Source organism: Galendromus occidentalis, unplaced genomic scaffold (assembly GCF_000255335.2).
Source record: "Galendromus occidentalis unplaced genomic scaffold, Mocc_1.1 scf7180000077006, whole genome shotgun sequence".
NCBI lineage: Eukaryota > Metazoa > Arthropoda > Arachnida > Mesostigmata > Phytoseiidae > Galendromus > Galendromus occidentalis.
The window spans coordinates 193,934-212,753 of NW_003804995.1; the positions used below are offsets into that span (position 1 = coordinate 193,934).

General features: G+C 51.2%; 5 protein-coding genes across 5 annotated transcripts; 3 read left to right on the forward strand and 2 right to left on the reverse strand.

The window, feature by feature from the left end:
* Positions 1–392: 392 nt before the first annotated feature.
* On the forward strand, positions 393–4,005 carry LOC100900393 (Mitotic arrest-deficient 1). The gene is made up of 11 exons (XM_029110673.1): positions 393–625; positions 730–876; positions 964–1,307; positions 1,468–1,599; positions 1,721–1,862; positions 2,104–2,253; positions 2,340–2,609; positions 2,712–2,880; positions 2,955–3,122; positions 3,296–3,428; positions 3,754–4,005. Exons 1-11 carry the CDS (start codon positions 425–427, stop codon positions 3,887–3,889), a joined length of 1,992 nt encoding a protein of 663 aa, XP_028966506.1. The 5' UTR covers positions 393–424; the 3' UTR covers positions 3,890–4,005.
* Positions 4,006–5,114: 1,109 nt separating this feature from the next.
* LOC100898113 (nucleolin 2) lies at positions 5,115–7,734 on the forward strand. The gene is made up of 7 exons (XM_003740540.2): positions 5,115–5,312; positions 5,861–6,001; positions 6,095–6,226; positions 6,325–6,384; positions 6,540–6,740; positions 6,905–6,949; positions 7,088–7,734. Exons 2-7 carry the CDS (start codon positions 5,935–5,937, stop codon positions 7,171–7,173), a joined length of 591 nt encoding a protein of 196 aa, XP_003740588.1. The 5' UTR covers positions 5,115–5,312; positions 5,861–5,934; the 3' UTR covers positions 7,174–7,734.
* A 20-nt stretch (positions 7,735–7,754) lies between these two features.
* On the reverse strand, positions 7,755–9,494 carry bonsai (28S ribosomal protein S15, mitochondrial). Its single transcript, XM_003740556.2, has 5 exons — positions 8,948–9,494; positions 8,712–8,845; positions 8,394–8,538; positions 8,137–8,257; positions 7,755–8,008 (listed from the first exon to the last, which is right to left on the reverse strand). Exons 1-5 carry the CDS (start codon positions 9,181–9,183, stop codon positions 7,841–7,843), a joined length of 804 nt encoding a protein of 267 aa, XP_003740604.1. The 5' UTR covers positions 9,184–9,494; the 3' UTR covers positions 7,755–7,840.
* A 260-nt stretch (positions 9,495–9,754) lies between these two features.
* LOC114828049 (stress response protein NST1-like) lies at positions 9,755–16,017 on the reverse strand. The gene is made up of 16 exons (XM_029110676.1): positions 15,997–16,017; positions 13,717–13,880; positions 13,476–13,620; positions 13,195–13,360; positions 13,016–13,118; positions 12,789–12,906; positions 12,459–12,692; positions 11,947–12,202; positions 11,719–11,840; positions 11,411–11,617; positions 10,998–11,192; positions 10,767–10,906; positions 10,547–10,683; positions 10,291–10,436; positions 9,921–10,217; positions 9,755–9,829 (listed from the first exon to the last, which is right to left on the reverse strand). The coding sequence occupies exons 1-16, from the start codon at positions 16,015–16,017 to the stop codon at positions 9,755–9,757; spliced, it is 2,526 nt and encodes an 841-aa protein (XP_028966509.1).
* Positions 16,018–16,390: 373 nt separating this feature from the next.
* On the forward strand, positions 16,391–17,715 carry RpS9 (ribosomal protein S9). The gene is made up of 3 exons (XM_003740541.2): positions 16,391–16,456; positions 16,939–17,280; positions 17,408–17,715. Exons 2-3 carry the CDS (start codon positions 16,939–16,941, stop codon positions 17,651–17,653), a joined length of 588 nt encoding a protein of 195 aa, XP_003740589.1. The 5' UTR covers positions 16,391–16,456; the 3' UTR covers positions 17,654–17,715.
* Positions 17,716–18,820: the final 1,105 nt, after the last annotated feature.

The window sequence follows — 18,820 nt, forward strand, 5'->3', positions numbered from 1 at the left end:
TCGTGTGTGTACACATATCTGCCGGTTGAACTCTCATGAAGCGCGACAAATCGTTGTAGACATTGTAAATAGACTGCCGCGTGCTCGCAAATATGGAATGACAGTCAGAAGCTCTCTGAGTATCCTCTCGTAAGGGCTTCGATACGGTGAGTGTGTAGAGAACTTGCCCGCTTCAGGGAAGTATCGCATGATATAGTCTTGCGGATATCTCTGGATATCCGGAAAGGCGATCCTTATGAGTTTTCACACAATGTCGAGGTCGATGAACTTGAGGCTCGAATAGGGGCTCACTGTACGATACTATACTGTACCGTACCATACGAGTTTTCGGTCCTCGCTCCTCTCCGCCGACAACCGGGACCATGAACTTCCGCGGACATCTCACTGCAAACGTTCCATTCCAGACGCAAAGCGACCCCTAAGCATGAGCTCTTCAAACCAGCGCTACATTAAAGGCCGTGCGGCTGATGCTGTCAACACCCTCCAAGAGGCCTGTGCTATTTTTGAACGAACCATTAATTCTTCGGTCGATCAGAGTTTTTCTGAGCACGACGAAAATGATCTCAATCAATCCAAGCGTCGGAAATTCGAAGAAACTCCAGAGGATAGAATTCGCGCTCTCAAGGTACTCCCGAATCCACAGAAGAAGTCCCGAGGCAGAAAATACCGAGTTACTCACTTGTAAATCATGGTCAGCGTCTTCGTCTGACCCTTCACAACTCATTTCAGGACAAACTTCTCAAATGCCAGACGAAACTGATAGCTGCAGAAACTGATAAGGAAATGCAACTTTCCCTCTTCCACAAGGACACGCTGGAAAAAGACGAGCAGCTGCGAAAGTTGAAGAACCTGCTCGAGGATGCTACGAAAGAAAGAGTGTGTGCCTTCTTTGCCTTCGTCTACGCACTTGGCTTCGGGCTGTGCAAACATATCGAGAATGATCGGTAATCGTGAATTTTGCAGGAAGCGACAGTGAAAATTAAAAAGCAGATCGAAGCAACTCTTGAGAAAGAAAGATCGGAATGGGAGTCAAAGCAGAACAGCCTCCAGCGGGAAGTTCAACTACTGCAGAAACGATCGGACGAGCTCGACGCAAAACGGAATGACTTGTCGACAGCTCTGGAAAGAGAGAGAACCTCGCATACGGCCCGACGCTCCTCGGGCCAGAAGGAAATTTTCGAGCTCCAGCGACAGCTGATCGAGGCTCAGACTGGATTCAGCGAAGCTAATGAGAAAAATTTCCTGCTCGAGGAAAACCAGCGTCTTAAAGATTCTGAAATCGCTCGTCTATCGAGTGAGCTCTCCAGGTTCGTCCCCATCGTGTGAGCTATGCTCGTCCTCTTCCTCGGAGTTAAAATTACCGTTTTGGTCCTCTACCGCACTCCATGAGAATCATCGCTTCGCTGATAGTGATCGGCAAAGACTGCATTGAATAGCATGTATTGAATAGCGCCATTGTCACTACAGGATCACGTCAGAGCTGAATGATCTGAAGACGAAGGTGGAGGAGAACGAGTGGGCGACGAATGTTGTCGAGAACGCAAAAAATCTCGAGGAGAAGATGAAAATAATGGCACAGTGGGAAACCGAGATCATCCAGTGAGTCGCATTCGCTGTTCACTGACCACTCCCGTCGGATTGACTGCCGTTCCGGCCGATGAAGCGAAGTTGAATTCCTTTCCATCGAACAGCGCAGTACGTTTTTTTTCTGCTTCTCTAGGCTACGGAAGGACAATGAGAAACTGCGGCAAGACCGATCGAATGTTTCGCTGATGAGGGAGAAACTTTTCATGCTGGAGAATATCAAGGATTCCGCGAACAGAACCCGTGAGCGATGTGCCGAGCTCGAGTGCGATCTTCAAGTGAGTTTTTGATTAGTCTGATGCGCCCGTGAAACGAAAGATTCCATCCGGAGAGGGACCGAGATCGCCAGGGTACCGAGAAGCGCTCCTGACCATTGCCGTGCTCGACTAAATCGCCGGGCTTGCCGAGGACTGACCGACTGCCCCCAATGATCCCCGCATTTTTTTCGGAAGAGAAGGCGCGCGGCTCACTAATACCAATTCGATCCTTGATCGGTTAACTCCTTCTTCCCTGATCCAGGTAAGCCAACGACTCTGCCAGGAATGGGAGCAAGGCTTCAATCAGATTGACGCATCATTGAACTCACCGGAAGCCGTTCTGAAACGCATCCAGAAGCTCCAGGCTAGCGAGATGTGCCTCCTTGAGGAGAACAGTAAACTCAAAACCGAGGTTCGCATCGATTTTTGGGAATGATGTGGGAGATAAGTTATTGCCCGGAGAGCCAGAAACTATAATAAATGTCCTTGGACTTGCAGTTGGCTCTCTTAGAGAATGGTCAGCGATTGGAGAGTAAAGAGGCCAAGACAATCAAGCGTCTTGAGCGCAAGTTACGCTTGATCGCCAAGGAGCGGGACTCCTACAGGAGCGTTCTCGACTCCTACGAGAACGATGTGACTATCAACCCGGTCTCCATGCAGAGCAGAAGGGTCGCGACTCTCGAATCCTTCGTCGAGGAATACCGCAAGCTCATCAGCGAACTCGAAGCCGACGGATGTCATCGTGCGAAGCAGACTGCCACAGTCGAGGTTCGAACAATCATTATATCATCTGGATCACACAGCTAGGAAGATGATGAGGCATTGAAGCACTCAAGTGATTGTCTTTGACGAGAAAACTCAATATTTCAGGTCCAGACAGAATCGGCTGGGCAACAGAACTACGATGATGGGCTCCGACTGATTCACTTCAGAATGAATCCCCTGGATATAGCCCATCAAGAGAGAATCGATCAACTCAAGGAGATACAGAAGGAGAACGATTTCCTCCGGGCGAGAGTGAAAGCTCTCGAAGAACGCGGTAAGCTCCATCGATCGAACTATATTCGGAAGCTGCTCTACACCACAGCATTCCAATCAGTTTTTTACTTCCAGGGGTAGCCGACCAGAGTGTTCCCGACTTGTCTTTGTCCGAGTTGATGAAGGACGACCCTCGGAAACTACGAACGGAATTAGAAGCTGCCAAGAAGCGTCAAGAGAGAATTATGGCCGCTTTCAAAAAGACATCCAAAGAATTTCGACAAGCTGTCTACTGTCTTACCGGTGCGTAATCTACCTGTCCGTCAGTCCCACCGCTTCCTGTGGGAAAACGATCACCTGAGCGGCATAAGTTCCCCCGAATACCAGCTTTGCGATGTCGAACCAACCAAAGAGTAGAACTAATAAGTTCGAGATTCGATTCCTGCAGGAGTGATGAAATTTGTCAATGTCTACAGGTTATCGAATCGATATGACAGCTAATCGTTGCGTGCTCCGTCACGTTTACGCGGACCATCCCGATGACCAACTGGAGTTCGAAATTGCTGAGAACGGATTTCTACATCTTCTCAGTAATGAATACTCGCTCAAGTCAGTCCGAGTGGATGTCCCATATGTGGTCAATATATGGATGCTTAAAGAGTCCAGGAGAGGCAGATACGAATCTCGTCGCAGCTCCGTGATACCTCGATAATTCGTTTCTCTAGATCAGTGTTCCTCAAGGATTTTCCGTCAGACCATATCAGTGTTAACTATGAACCCGTGCTCTACCACGCTCCACGTCTCATACTTCCCGCACCGATGCAGAAGGGCTAGCGCTCCACGTTGAGGAACACTGCTCCAAATCGAATTCGGGTGTCACATCCTACACTTGTCGTATCTCCATCATTGATCATGGTTTTCGTTCCATTTGCAGACTGGATCAGCTGACGAGTACCTATCTCAGGGACATGGATTCGATTCCTGCGTTTCTTTCGGCTCTCACATTGCAATTGTTCAATTCTCAAACTGTTATGCAAATAGAACAGCCATCAATGTTTGTCATGAATTAATGTAGGAGAAATCATCCGCGCCATCGATCCGCCGTGAAGACGGGAGCATTCCGAAGTAAAATAAAGAATATTACGTCACCTCTGGGCGCTGATTCCCCAGGGACTGTGATCTACTGCGCCTACAAAATCGATTCTTTCTCGGTATCGCCCCCTTACACCCGGTAATATAGATAGGGACTAAGAACTCCCCCCTCGCGGAACGCCTATCCTCTGGATTTATCCCGATATCCCAAGTGGAGCTGGCGCTGTTCATGAGTGAGATTCCCGACAAATCTGATTCTCCCTCTCACTTGCTGTGTATCGAAATTCTCTGCGGTGTCAGCAGTAGGTAGGTAGGAGTTTGGGTGTTTCCGCCGCTTGTGCTCCATTATATCCCGCTTTCCTCTGACGATATGTGGAGCCTTCTACGCATTTGCCGAGCCAGTCCCCCTTCTAGTTGACGTTGACGCCTCTTCCGATTCGACTCGGCTTTCGTCCTGCTCCAGCTGCTCGTCGGAAACATCCTTTGTTGCCATCGCGAAAAATTAATGCGCCTTCGATATATTATGACGTCGAAGTAGCTGAGATGACGAAGGATCCGGTAGGAATGAATTCAGGATGCCGAGAGCGATCGATTTTTCGGAGGAAGATATTCAGGAGCGTGGTGATTCGCGGCTTGGTTTTCATCGCGACGTATGTGTTTGTACCCACGATGTCCCCTATCCATGCGGCGGAGAGAGGTCGAGTCTCGGATCCTCCGGGGAAAACATCGCCCGCGGAATTCCGGGAGACGATCCATCGGTTGGGACGAATTCTGGGGACTCTCGAATCCTCCGTTCGACTTAACTGTCCTACCTGCAGACGTCGATAATAATCTTCGATCCGAAAGACGGAAACTCGACCTTTGGAATGATCAGTCAAGTCCATCCGAGATGAGTACCCTTAATCCATTTCGGGGTCGGTGCCTGTATCATTCTCGTCGATAATCCGGCGGCATGCGGAGTCGGACTTCACATTTGCGGGAGTTCAATTCCCGCGGCAGGAGCCGGAACCTTCCGAGGGCGGAAACGAGTGCCCTTTGACTTACGCGCCGGACGATTTTGACCACTAGGTTTGACGGCCTTGAACTTCCGTCGGGATGGACATCAGAAATCCGCGTTCTGCCGAATGGTACGCACGTGGGAAACGTGATTGGCCGTTTGTCCCCAAAAGGCTAGTGCCAGACCCGCCAGGTTGTTTTTTAGAGACTTGGCATACATCATTCAGGACGGTATCATTCTCGTGCGTGGTGCCGTTCATGGGCGCGCCGCGCTTCCCTCGTTCAGAAGAGACCGCAAATGCATCCATGCTGCTTCCGATTGGTGGAGCGCTAGCCGACGATTCGCGAAGAGTGGGTTTATTCTTTTGGCGGCGGAGAGCGGAATTCGGAGATCATCGACAACAGGTTCGTATTGTCCGAAATCGAGTGGAATAGACGCGCTCGTTGTATGCGAATAGGTCACGAGCTGCTTTGAGTCATTGATTCCCTCCTCCGCGCCGAAACGTCGAAGCCCAGCAGACCCGGCAAGCATACGTCGATGGTTCGCTATTCCGTTGCCTGATGAGAAACTTTCAAACTCAGAGCCGGGAAGCGGAAACTATGACTGTGGAATCTTCAGCCCCGAGCATTCGGGGCGGCGTGTAGCGGACCGTCAAATCTGATTGGTCGTAAACAGGATTTCTCAGCATCTCTCGTATCGTTCATGATCATCTGTCTAAACGCGGAGGTTCTATACCGCGGGGTCGATGGGACGGGGATCGGTGGGACGCTCGGACCTTGTGGTCATGTAGGCCTACGGGGGGGCAGTGACTTTGTAAACTTTGCCATCCGAGAGGACAGAGAACCACACATAGAGGAGGGCCCGCCCGCCCCTATCAGAGTATTCTCGTGAATATCAAATCTTTCTAACATCAGACTCGAGTTTCTGAGCATGATCCATGATCGCATTTCAGCCGTCCCGAACTCGAGTTCCGTACTCGAGGCTACAGTCAACACAAGATACAAGAGAACAGTTTCGTGAGGAACAATGTCATCTTCGTCTTCAGCGTTATCGAGCTCGGGCGAAGAAGAAGCGCCACCCCCCAGGCGGACGAGTAAGCACACTGGAGATTCTTTGAGCGCAGACATGACGCAGGAATTTCGACGGCCGGATCTATTATAGCCGGAGCGTCCTTTCAATTTTGCAGGGAGCTCAACGAGTCGTCAAGCTCCAATTAAGCGACGATCGCGAACACCGACGAAACGGGTTGTGTACAGCCCGGAGAGTTCCTCCGACGAGGAGATTGCGCCAGCCAAGAGAAGAAGAAATCCTCCACGCTGTAGGTTACGAACATTTAGATATACTCCTCTTATACCTCCCCCTGTTCCGGAGTTTTAGTGGAGAAACAGATTGATAACAAATATCCTAACTCGACAGCACCGCAGAAAGCCGCAAATGACAGCGATCCCGCCTCTACTGAACGCAACACGAGAAATGGTGAATATGCGCAGAATTAGGGAAATGCGCGTAGAACATTCTGAGCCTCCAGCTCGCAAAACCTCCTGAGAGGCGATCCTCTTCAGCGTGATGACTTAGTGTATCCAGATATAAAACCCGATTATAAGTCTGACGGCGTCTCTGAATTTTCTCAGCGAGAAAACGTCGCTCCGTGAGTTTCGTCAACTCGCCTCAAAAAGATGATCAGGGGAACGGAGCTGAGGCAGAGTCCGACTCTGATACACCAACTCCCAGAGAATCGTCGCCGCTGAGAGAGCAACAGAAGACAAGGACGCCCCAGACTTCGGTCGGTAGTCCCAGAATGAATGGCACAGTTCGAACCCCGAGAGCAAAAGGTTTGAGGAAGTTCCTCCATACAGCGATGTCCACAATACCAGAGATCCCTCGGGGAATCTTTCGATTGGAATCCCGCAACGGGTCGAGGACCGGCTGGCCGCTGCATTCACTCAGTTTCTCAGCCGGCGGGGAAAACCTTTTGATCGAATCGATTCATTTTCAGCAGACATAATCCTGGAGGAGAATTTCGTCCATGCGTTGAAAATGAGTGAGTTCGAAGGTTTCAGATGCATATTGCTAATCATTGTATACAGAGAATTTCCCGCTGCTCGGACCACCAATGTGACTGTGTGTGGCCGGATCACACTCGAGGGAATCGAATGCTAATTACCCGATCTGCCTCCAGACACAGCCATGATGGGTGATCTCGCAGCGGAATTGCGTCTCTTGCGTGAAGCCGTCGTATCGCAAAACCGGATGCGGTCAACCTGAAGAATTCTCTTTGTGCGGAGAAGGCGCGCTTGAGCCTTCGACCCCCACTTGGAGACGAAGCCTCCCAAAACTCCCTTTTCGACCATGATATCTTCTCCACATCTCGAGGGAAGAGTTGCATACTCCTTAGGTAGCTCATCGATGAATGACCAATTTGCCCGACACGTCACCAGGGGCGATCGATCTCGGATATAACGCAGGGAGGCTCTATCTATAAGACTGTTCAGAACGAATGCCAGGAAGAGAGATCCCGGTCTGAGGAAATTTTTGTGCTGGGGAAGGTGAGCCTCTCGAGCAGCGCTTGTTGCCGCTCGAGGGAGAACAAACGCCTCGTACGACGCCTAGGCCATTACTTGGACAAGCTTTGAGATCCTTCAGAGACGAAGTTACTTCAAGGACATTGTGGAATCTTCATAAATTGTGGGAGATTCCACAGTGTCGAGGAATCTAAATTGGATGACATACTTTTGGACGCTTAGACAGGAACTGATTCGATATCATATGTCCTTCGTACCTGACCTTTGATCACTCGATGACTAAATAAAAACGTGTCGTTTTCGGAAACCATTTATGACATTTTCCTTCAATCACGCTGCTGCTCTCCTTCCCTGAGGGGCTCTGAGAAATTACGGAAACGAGATCGGCTTTCGAAGCTCCGCGGCTCCCGTCATTGGAAGATACCCTTGAATTCGAGCTGTTTGAGTTCGTCCTCTGTCAAATTCAGCTCTTTGATCTCCTTTTCGATCCACTCTAACGTCGACTTCTTCTCTTTCTCGAAGGCTTCTTGTTGCTCCTTTAGACTTGCGTGGAAAGCCGCCATTCTTTCAGCTTTCACCTGAGGAAAGAGGCATCGGACTGAGAATACCCCACGGGGATCGAAGCTGTCGTCGGTGGGCGCATCCATATATCCTCAGATCGTAGCAGCAGGGCTTCCTGCGAAGAAATTCCCAAAACCATATTCACCTTGTCTGCCCATTCTTGTGTGAGCCGACGCAGTTCTCCCTTACGCGTGATTTTCTGATGAGGTTTCCCCAATGGGAAAGGAGTATGCTCGATCTGGAGCGCCTCCTTCACGAAGTTGTATCTGATGAGAGACACGAACATAGTATCTCCAGTCGCCGACCAGTAGCTTCGCCAAATCTCGAAATCTGCGCACATCCGATCGCTATGATCGGAGCTGAGTGACTGACATGAGACAACGACCTGCCCCCACGACGAACCTTTCCTGATCCAGCCGACCTAACATTTTGAGGAGCTTGTTGCGCTTGAGAACGATTACGTTCAATGACCCTTTCAATTTATAGTTACGCTGGTGCTTCTCGAATGCTTCTCTGTACAGCCGAATGCGGGAAGTTTTCGTGGCAACTGGAAGGAGCGGTGCGTTCGAAGGGATAGTCAGACACAATTTCTTCGAAGCTCAACTCTGTAGGCATCCACACACGCACCCATCCATTAGCTAATTTTCCGCTCAGGGATATTTATGATCTCGGCCCGTGGTGTAGTTCTGTTCATTGCCGTGGACTTACTTGTATACTTACTCTTATACTCCAGGGATTCCTTGTCGTACGGATGTCTGCGAACGAGATCGAGGAGTTCCTCTGTGGCAGCTTGATTGATCTCTGCTTTCGGCGCGAAATCGAGGCTGAAGACTCTCCGGATAGCTTCAGGAGCTCTAGAAGACGATTGAGTGAAAGTACGCGATTCGATTCGATCAGAAAGGATCGCTTTCGATCTTCTGAGAGCTCGCGAGACTTGATTCCATTCTCTCACTTACTTCTCGAGCTCAGGCAATTTAGCGAAAGCTCCTCTTGGGCGTTGACCATCCGACGGTGGGAGTCCGCTTATCTTATCACCCGATGCTTCGATGGCACTCTGCTTCTGGGGGTATGTCCATTTGAAAGGTAAGTATTCGATCGGCCAGGTCAGGATTGTACGCGGACGCCGACGAAATCTTCTCGGCACTGTGTCCATCACGGCAGGTCTGAGCATCGCGCACACAGAACGCAACATTTTGAGTCCTGTTTCTCTCCTTGCGCTTCGCGGGACTTCCGTGGGCTACTTGACCCCGAATATTAATCTCCGAACTGGACGATCGCGCACCGGAGAACACAACAGAGGGCTCCCGGAACAGCACGCGTATCAGACTTCCGCGGTTTAGCTCCGACTTTTAAGCTCATTGGAGTGAAATGGAAAGCCGCGCTGTCTGATGATTTGGTTTCTTGGGCTTATAACACAGAAACCTCACATGCGGATAAGAGGTCATCTTTTGAGGAAGATCTGATAAGGGATCGCGGCGTCGCTTCAGATCTCCTGAAGGAAGGCGTTGCTACCGAAGCAGTGAGACATCGAGGGGCTACCTCGGGGGCGGTGCCATCGACAGAGTGCGGACTGTTTGTGGGTCTCCCCGCAATGATCCTGACGTTGGCATACTCGTGGCGGTCAACCCGACGCAAGGAAACTCTCCATTCGTCACCAAATTATTTTTATTAGAAAGACTCGTTTTCCGTGTTGAAGTTTTGAATATCATCGATGATACCATGCATTCTTGATTCAATTCTCGCATGGAACTACGCATCGAACTTCAAGTTTTGGCTTTGCGGGACACTCGAGGCGTTGAGATCGAATTCTCCAGCTCTTGTCGTTTCAGCAGAAGTGTCTGAAATTCGGAGCAATTTTTCAGTGCTCCGATTCGTAGCAAGCGGAAAGGGATTTCTATGCAGCTCATTGATTCAGTAAAAAGACGCGACCTGCCGCAAGGTCGAAAGTTGCGATAGAATTTTCTTCTGGTCGTTGACGGTGCCGTGGCATTCGATTTCTAGCTCAGAGGCAGCCGACGGTGGTCTTCTGTTCCTACGAAGCGAAGAAAGCGAGTTGTTGCTCTTCGAACGAGTCAACGACGAATGCGAGTGATCTATCGATTCCTCGTGATTCGAGTCGTGGCTCGAACCTCTGGTAGCGTTCAAATCTTCGGCGCTCTGCAATCTCATCTTGTTCAGGAGGGCCGGCACAGGTGGCGACTCCGCTCGATGTTGGGGAATGTACATCTGGAAATGGTTTTCTCCTTAGTACCGCGGACCGAGGAGATTCCAGACCCTGCCATATCAGTGACCAACTCACCGACTGCGATTTCCACGTTTTGCGGGGAGCTGGTGCCGGGATAGTGGGCTCATTTTTGGTGATTTCCGTACTGCGACCTCCAGAGAGCGGTCCTGCAGAGGCAGTAGCGGAAACTTCGCTGCTGTCGACACCGTCATCACGAAGGCCTGAGGATACAGTCGAGACCTCGGTTCATAAAGGTTGGGAGCACCACAACACGACTTCTTTTAGAAGTCGTCTGAAGCCGATCGTTCCACCATCATAGTCGGACCCGTACCTTTACCGATAGCTCCATCCGTCCCATAACCGTTGTGTTCCGGGAAATCTGACCCTGTGTCGTTGTTGGCGATCGACAGGTCCGTGTCTGATGTATCCACTCGTCGCGACGTTTGTCGAAGGGACTTGGACCGCGAGCTGCATGTGGATTGGATTTTAATTCCAACGCCCTCTGGCTCGTCTAGCCGGGGTAACGAGGAAAGTGATATCCCGGAGCATACCTGTGACGCGAATCGAGTCTAGCTGATGATCTAGGATTCCGATCGTGGTCGGTATTGTTGGCACCAATACGTCTACGGGTGCTCTGCTGCCAGGCGTTCTGCTGTGTCATCTCACGCTCCCAATGCTGTTTACGAAGCTCCTAGAATTTTGGTGAAGATCCGATAATTGCGGAAAGTTGCGGAGTAGAATCCAATCGAGAGGAATAAGAAAAACACAATCCTCAGTAATACCTGCAGTTTCTTCCGTGTGTGCATGTTGGGATCGCGATCGGTATTCTTAATGTAGGCATGATTAGGAATATTCGCATTCCAAGGAGGCCGTTTGTTCTTATCGCGTTCCAAGCCTCCCGTCGATACGGGCTTGCGTCGCCTAGAGCTGCGCCCGTTCACGGGAGAACTCGGAGCCGAGCTTGGAGGTGACATATCCTAGTGAACAGAATGGGAGGGGAGAAGATGTTAGGATCGCTCGTGGTCGAAATCGTGCCCGAGAGATCCGCAGTCTCCATCATCCTCCGCGGCAGAGAGTCAAAATGGCATTCGAAGATGATTGATTGGTCGGTCGATGCTCTCTCAGCTTTGATGGGAAGATTCCATATTTTTATTCAGCCAAATTCATCGGTGGATTAGAGATTCTCCGCGCTTACCCTCAACATGCTCCAGTCTGTCTGTACGGCCGAGCTCTTCAAGTTCTTCATGCTCTGGCTGCGTTGTCGCAACCGGAGTATGGTCGGAGTGAGCACACGGTCCTCGATGTACGTCGGGGTCTGTGTATAAAATGAAGTGAGGATCGGCAGTCTTGCATGCACATGGCACGAGCACGAAGAGTATCCGGTACGCGGCGGCGAAGGCATCTGTTCAAAGCGTCAAGCGTTGGTTTCCATTCTCGGTTCGAGCAGGACATTCGCGAAAAACGAGTAGACAGCCAGCGATTAGACACGGAGTTCGGACTTACCGACTCCACATACGCTTGGCACTTGTGAATCATAGGGACTTGTTGGTGGAGCATATTATTGCACGGGCCATTCCCGGAGTCCAAGAAGGCTGATGAGTAAATTGTCTGCATTTGCGGCGGAGCTGCTCGGTTGAAGAATCCATGGTCAAGACGGATATGCTCATTCCGCAATCGCCCCCGAATCAGGCCCCCTTCCTGACGCGACCCCATCGGAAGATACTAGCTTACCGGCAGGGAAACTCGGAGAAGTTGCTTGTTGTGATATCAAAATTCCTTGATTCATATGTTGTAGCTGACTCTGACAATTCAGATCAATGGCATGAGGCGACGCTTGCGCCGACAGTCGATTCCCCCCATGAGCGCTCGGCAAGTTGGAGGACGTCGCCAAAAATCCTGAGTTGGTTCTTCTCGGCGCAGGCAGAGGGGGGGAATTCGAAAGACGACTCCTGGTGCGTTCTATTGGAGGCGGCGAGGGCAGTTTGAGCTAATGAGACGAAGAATAAATCACTCCCTGGCCTTATTTACAATTTGTGGGTCTCAACTCAGATTCTGAGGGCCCTCCAATAGTTGGATCATTGTTGTTGATTGTCATGGATGAAGCTTTTGAGTGCCGCGGGGGACGCCGGGGTCCCTCAGTTTTCTCGAAATTCCGGTTAATTCCGGACGGTGAAACTTGAACGGAATGAGCTGAAGAAACAAAGATTCATCTCTTTTGAATCCCATGCGGGAGATCTGCTCACCACATTTTGGACACTGGCTGCTATAATCTCGTCCTGAGGCAGAGCCGAGTTGGCGTTTCGTCGGAGGCGCATTCTGCGAGCCTCGTCGGCGGCTGCCTCGGCTTCTTTGACTTTTTCTAGAAGAATTTGTCGCGTCCGTTGTTCAGCCTCCTCTTTAATCCGAATTTTTCGCTGCTCGTCTTCATATTGCTTGCGTAGTCTCTCACGTTCTTCGTTTAATTTCCGTTCAGCCGCCTGGAACCGTATCGGTTTGGAATACATCGACTTGAGAGAGTGATTTGTAGGAGCCTATTGAGCGTATGTGATTCTCCGAAACCAGGCTCATCGAACCTCTTCCTCGAGTTTTGTTTTTAATTCTTCCTCCTGCTTTCGTTTCCGTTTCTCTTCAACTTGCTGCTCTATTGCACGTCGATACTCCGCAGCTTTCTGAGCCTTCTCGAGACGAATTCTGAAGAAGGATAGAGGGTTCTGGGCTCAAGGGACTGTTGATGCGTAATCACCGAAATACTCTGAGGCTCTTCAAGGGAAATGATGATTCGCTCGTGATCTCAACTTACATTTCAGGATCTGCAACGTCGCTCACGAGAGAGCCAAGTCGTTTCTTCGCTTCGTCTGCCATCGAATATCGCCCCGATGAGGGAGCTTTGCCGGCTTGATGGTCTGCAGAACGAAATCATTTTTATCTTGCGATTGTCGTTCGATGACTCCTAAGCTAGGCATGAAGAATGTCTCTCACCGGTGAATTGTACGTGATTGGCGTTCTCCATATTGAGTATGTTTGTGACCCGCGGCCCGGAGTTCCCTTCAGTTGACAATTGCGGGGTTACCGCGGCTACGGGCTGAAGTCTCCGACCCTTGTGAGGAGTTCCCACCATTGAGGGCGTACCCCAATCCTTCATAGCCTGCGTGGGAGAGAGAGGAAATCGAGGGTGTCATCAACACAATGCTTCAATACTCGTGATGCTCCCGACTCGAAGCTCAGACTAATACGGGGCAGCGGATGAGTTGAAAGATAACCTGAAGCTCGGCACGTTCACGCTCCCACTGCAATTGTTTCTGTTCCATCTTCGATAGCGGTCTTTGTGGTATCGGACTCTTGAGGAAGGGACTCAGTTCCGGCTGCGACTGCGTTCGGCTCATAGACAGATCCTGCGGCAGCTCACTTGCAAGGAAGGTTCGAGTCTCATTCTTCAGTTCAAGATGGAGAATTCATTTCGGCCAGCTCCGGCCATGAAGTACGATCGGAAACCAAACTCACTCATCATCCTTCTGACTCAAATTGCCGTTGGATATCGAAAGATTGCCGGCCAGTGAATAGAGATGAGCGCGCTGAGCGGAGCTCACGAGCTTCTCAAAGTCCTCCTTCGATAAGGTCACCACGTTTTGCGAACTCGGACCCCCTGCCCAGGTCTCGATGGACTCCTGGAAGGGAAATCAGGAGCATCCTAGAGAATAAGACGATCAAATCGAATGTAGGTGCGTTCCCTTATCTTCCACTCCGACGAGAATTGAGTTCTTTTTCAACACGTGATCGGTATGGATTTGCAGGAGAACGGTCTCAGAACCATTCGTGTACCCATCGCCCCACGGGAATGCAGCACGCTCATTGTACGACCATCTCTCCTCGAACTGATTCGAGAGGCATCCCCGTCCTCACGTCTGTTCCGCCTGGATCCGCCCAATCGAGTATCGCCCTCGAACTTTCGCAGATATCCATTCGCGACAGAATCAGTGGGAAAACATCAATTCACCGCAATCCGAGCGGAGCTACCCAAACTAGCTCTAAGCAGACCGGCGAGTAATGTGAGCACTTCAAGAGAATGATTTCCTCACCCATATCGGATGGATTTTACGTAGCGCTCCTGGGATCAGCGGTCGGCTCGTCAGAGGCAGGAGCCTCGCGTTCCTCGACATCTCTCTGTCGAGCCTGCCGATGCCTCATTTGTCTCAAGGAGCGCGTTTCCGAGTCACGGGGTGAGCCTCGAACTTGCGAGAATGAATGTCACACGCACACATCAAACTACTTCTGAACAGGGTCTCGCACTTGTCGAATTCACCCTCTAGCAGATAGCAGGAGGTTCAGCTCGTCAGACATCGTGAATTGGACTGCGCCAACTCACTAGGTAGCCCATGAAGCGTGGGGTCATGCCCCTGATTCGGATGAGCTTGAGCGCACCGGGGAGGTCGTATCTACGCTGGCCGCGGGCGTAGCTATCGTAGACGGCAGATGCCGGGACGGACACCGAACATCGAGGGCTACCGAAGGCCCTATGAGATGGGGAGCAGAAGCGAATTCTCCGTCATCAGGAGCTCGAAAGACGCGCTCTTTTTTTTAAAGTTACCCGGCGCTTCGTCGAATTCGATCATCAATGCAATGGATGCGTATGTCAATAAGTGAGTCCGAGGGAGATCCGAAATAAGGTGTAAGTCCGGTACAAAGGTGCGTCGGAAGTCAGGGGTGCGTCCGAAAGGCTGCGGCGTCTTCTGAGCGAGGGAACATGATAATGAGCTCTGGAATACGCAAACTCATTTCTGACACAGAAACGGTGCCAATGCGCACATTGGAGGCACCCCAACGAGTCCATCGGAGAGATTTGGTTGGGAGGTATTCCAGCGCCGCGAAGTCAGATCGACTCAATTCGATGGATCCACTCTGGCATTGAACGATCGAAGGCCGAAAAAAAACGAACTTGCTCTGGGGCAGCGAGGTTGGAGGATCGAGCTCTCCCACGGAACCAGGTCAAATAGCAGAATTTATATACGTAATTATACCGACGTTTCATCGTCGTGTAGACACGCCGCTTCCGGGTCCGGGTGGAGCGTGTCCACCCATAGGATGGACAACACTCGCGCAGCCGTAACTGAACCGAGAAATCGTTATCTTGAGTGATGCCATCAGTTCCCTAAAGGGGGAGACGAAGGCCGAGGGAGGGCAGATTTAACTTATAGATTCGAGCTCGGGCTTCTCGGAGATGAGCTGAAACTTCTGGTGAGCTCCGCGGGGGACCTCTCCGGATGGGGGGGAATCTTGAGCAACAAAGCGCAAAACCCCGGATCCTCGAATGGGCCCTCGATCCCTAAGGGCGGCGTTTCTCGTACAGGGCACCGACTTTGCTCATCCCCGGAGCCGAGGAGTAGCCCTCGCCAGTTCTGGTCAGTCAAAGCGAATCTGAAGCGAACGATCGTCATCTGACTGCGGCAAATGACGGAAGAGAAGCAGACTCCGAGGAAGGGGGGGGAAGATGTGAATCGCTTGCGGAGAGAATCAGTCACTTCTCACCGGCAACGTGGACGCCCTAGAACACTCTCACACAATTACGAACCCATCGCGAATGATCCATGGCTCTGAGACTCGTTGCACGACATCATCCTATTCCACCGAACACCGGACGGAACGCCTAAGAGACTCCTCCACGGAGCAGGAGCCGTACGCTATTTCCGAGCTGCGCGCACTGCGGTATCGACCATACCCATGGTGATTCACAGAGGGTTAATATCTCTTCTGAAAACATCTCCCGCTCGAGGGTGTGGAGCCTACCTCTCCAGTATCTACGGCCATCACCGTTCGAGGGAAACTGGGTTGATATGTGTCCACTTCCGCATGTCAATTTCCGTGGGCCGACCTCAAGTCTCCATGGAGATCGCGCCCCAATTCAAAACATCCCTTGCCCGTCATTCAAGACGCTCTCTCCCCTCCACGGATCTCATTCCTGAATTCGGCGCTGCGGTGCGGCGGCCGGGCGTTAGAGTGAACCGACGAAGACTCCCAAAACTCGAGGGAAAAATTCAGAAGTTTCGTCCGATCGTACGGAAGGAATGAGCCGATCGTTCGAGACAGCTCTGACATCCACAGTCAGCTCTCGGGAAGCGAGAAGTTCGAACTCTCGCGCGAACAGAATATGGCGCCGCTTTGTTTTGAACCGAAGAAAGTCGTCTGCGAGCGGTAGGCATCCTTTTCGTTTGGGAGCTCGCAGGCCACACGTGGCGGACTTCCAAAGGTATTGATTTTTAGCTAATAAGTGCTTTTCCCGAGCATGAGGGGGTGCTATGGTGGAAGTCTGAAAGTCTTCGTTCGAGGGAATATGGAAACCGGTGCGACAGTCTCGAAGATGAGCGGTCTCGTGGGTTCTGGGATCCTCATGCCGCACCGGAATGGCGTGCACGATGGACCTCACAGGAGCTGAACGAGGCGATCCGTAGTGAGATGTTGCCCATCATAGCGAGGTGGAACGAATACATTGCTTGGGTCGAGTTCTCATAAGTTGAAAAAACCGGTTGCTTGAGGTAACCGCCCCGAGTAGAAGACTGATTACGGCAGCTCATTGCAACCCTCACTAATGGAGAATACGTCCGAGCTTCCATTCCTGTGACGTTAGACCTAATCGGGAAATTAGCCGTACATATACTTCCGTAGTCCTTCAAATACCCCGCGTGTGAATGGGCTCGTTGTGCAACACTGAAAAACCCCCCTCCCTTACAGATGGTGAACGGACGAGTCCGTAAAGTATGTCGGAAGACGTATTCCACGCCTCGACGTCCTTACGAGAAGGAACGTCTTGACCAGGAGTTGAAACTCATCGGAAACTTCGGTCTCCGCAACAAGCGCGAGGTATGGCGTGTCAAACTGACGCTTGCCAAAATCCGCAAGGCTGCCCGTGATCTTCTCACCAGAGAAGAGAAGGATCCCGTCAGATTATTCGAGGGAAACGCTCTCCTTAGACGTCTCGTGCGTATTGGGGTCTTGGACGAGTCCAAAATGAAACTCGATTACGTGCTCGGTCTCAAGCTCGAGGATTTCCTCGAGAGGAGGCTCCAGACTCAGGTATGTGCTCCATGCGGTATAATCGATTGCAGCGTGGATCTCAGCGTCTGATTTGGGAGAAGTCGACGTCATCCGTCGGGAATCTCTGAACTGCTCTGATCAAGTCGACCATCAATTCTCCTCTCAGGTGTTCAAACACGGTCTGGCCAAGTCAATTCACCACGCTCGAGTGCTCATCCGCCAGAGACACATTCGAGTCCGGAAACAGGTCGTCAACATCCCATCTTTCGTTGTGCGACTCGACTCCGAGAAATATATCGACTTCAGCGCGAGATCGCCCTTCGGCTCTGCTCGCGAAGGACGTGTGAAGAGGAAGAACAAGAAGAAGGGCCAGGGAGGTTCCGGCGGCGCTGACGAAGAAGATGAGGATTAAGCCAGGAATCCTGAACTCGCCCCGTGTTGTCTGAATAAACATTTGGGACAGCTTGTGGCAACTCATCGCGTTTTGATTTCTGTGGAGGTATCTGTCTGCATGCGGTGCCTCTCTGGTGTCAAGAAAGTCGAATAAGCCCGAGCCCCGTCAAGAACTCAGGTTCGGCGATTGGAACAGAAGGGGTCATACAATATTAGGCGACGGGCGGTCGAGTGGTTCGCGTCTTTGTCACCCCTCTTTCAAACGTACAGAGCCGCAACGACGCCGTTCGCGCTGAAAGTGGTATCGGTTCGATCCCTGCTGCTGGAAGGATATTCCTTTCGGAAGCGCAGGTACTCGGTCTCGATCCTCCTGGGTACATTTTCTCGATGGATCCGTCCTCGGAAGAAATGTGAATAACAATGCTCGAGACCTTGGCTGTGTGCTCAAGCCCGGAAGAGTGTTTTTAGATTCACAATGTTACCGAGCTAGCCCATTGCCACCAAACAGTTCATCATTGACGCCTGAAGTGCGAAACTCAGAAGATGTGACAGCCCTCATTACGAAAGCCGAGATTTGTGGGGCCCTCTCGGCGAAGGCTGGAAGTTCTGGAAGCCAGGGTCGCGAGCTTCAAAGACTGTAGGAGCCCTAATCGCGAGAGCCAGAAGTTGCGAATGCTAGATGACTTGGTTCCCCGAAGGAGGTCAAAACGGAATCGGAAGCTACGCCTGCCATGTCTTCGATATCTGAGGAGGACAATTCGCGGCTCCCAGGAAAGGATGCCTGAGATCCCATCTCTGGAAAGTTCGAACAGTCCATTCGTGATGAATCAGTCATTTATGATTCTTGGCTTGCTGAGGTATGGGCCCATTCCAGGGCTCCAAATCCGAACTTGAGGCTATTGCTCCATTCGAAATGTCTCCCCCCTTAGCCCCGAAGCACATAGCGTAAGAATTCTCCACATCTACCCCTTGCGATTTTCTGACCGACAAGCGTCGAGAAGAAGAATAGCGAAACTTCACCTGCTTGCCAGAAAGATTCGAGGACAGGATCGTGAAAATCACGATGTTTCGTGTCGCTTCCAAATCTGGCCCCCGCCGCGCTCTCGTGAGGCCGAACCAAGTCAACTCCAGTCCCGCTTCCGGGCTCTCCATCTTCATTACAGAGGCTTTGGTTTCCCATTTCGCC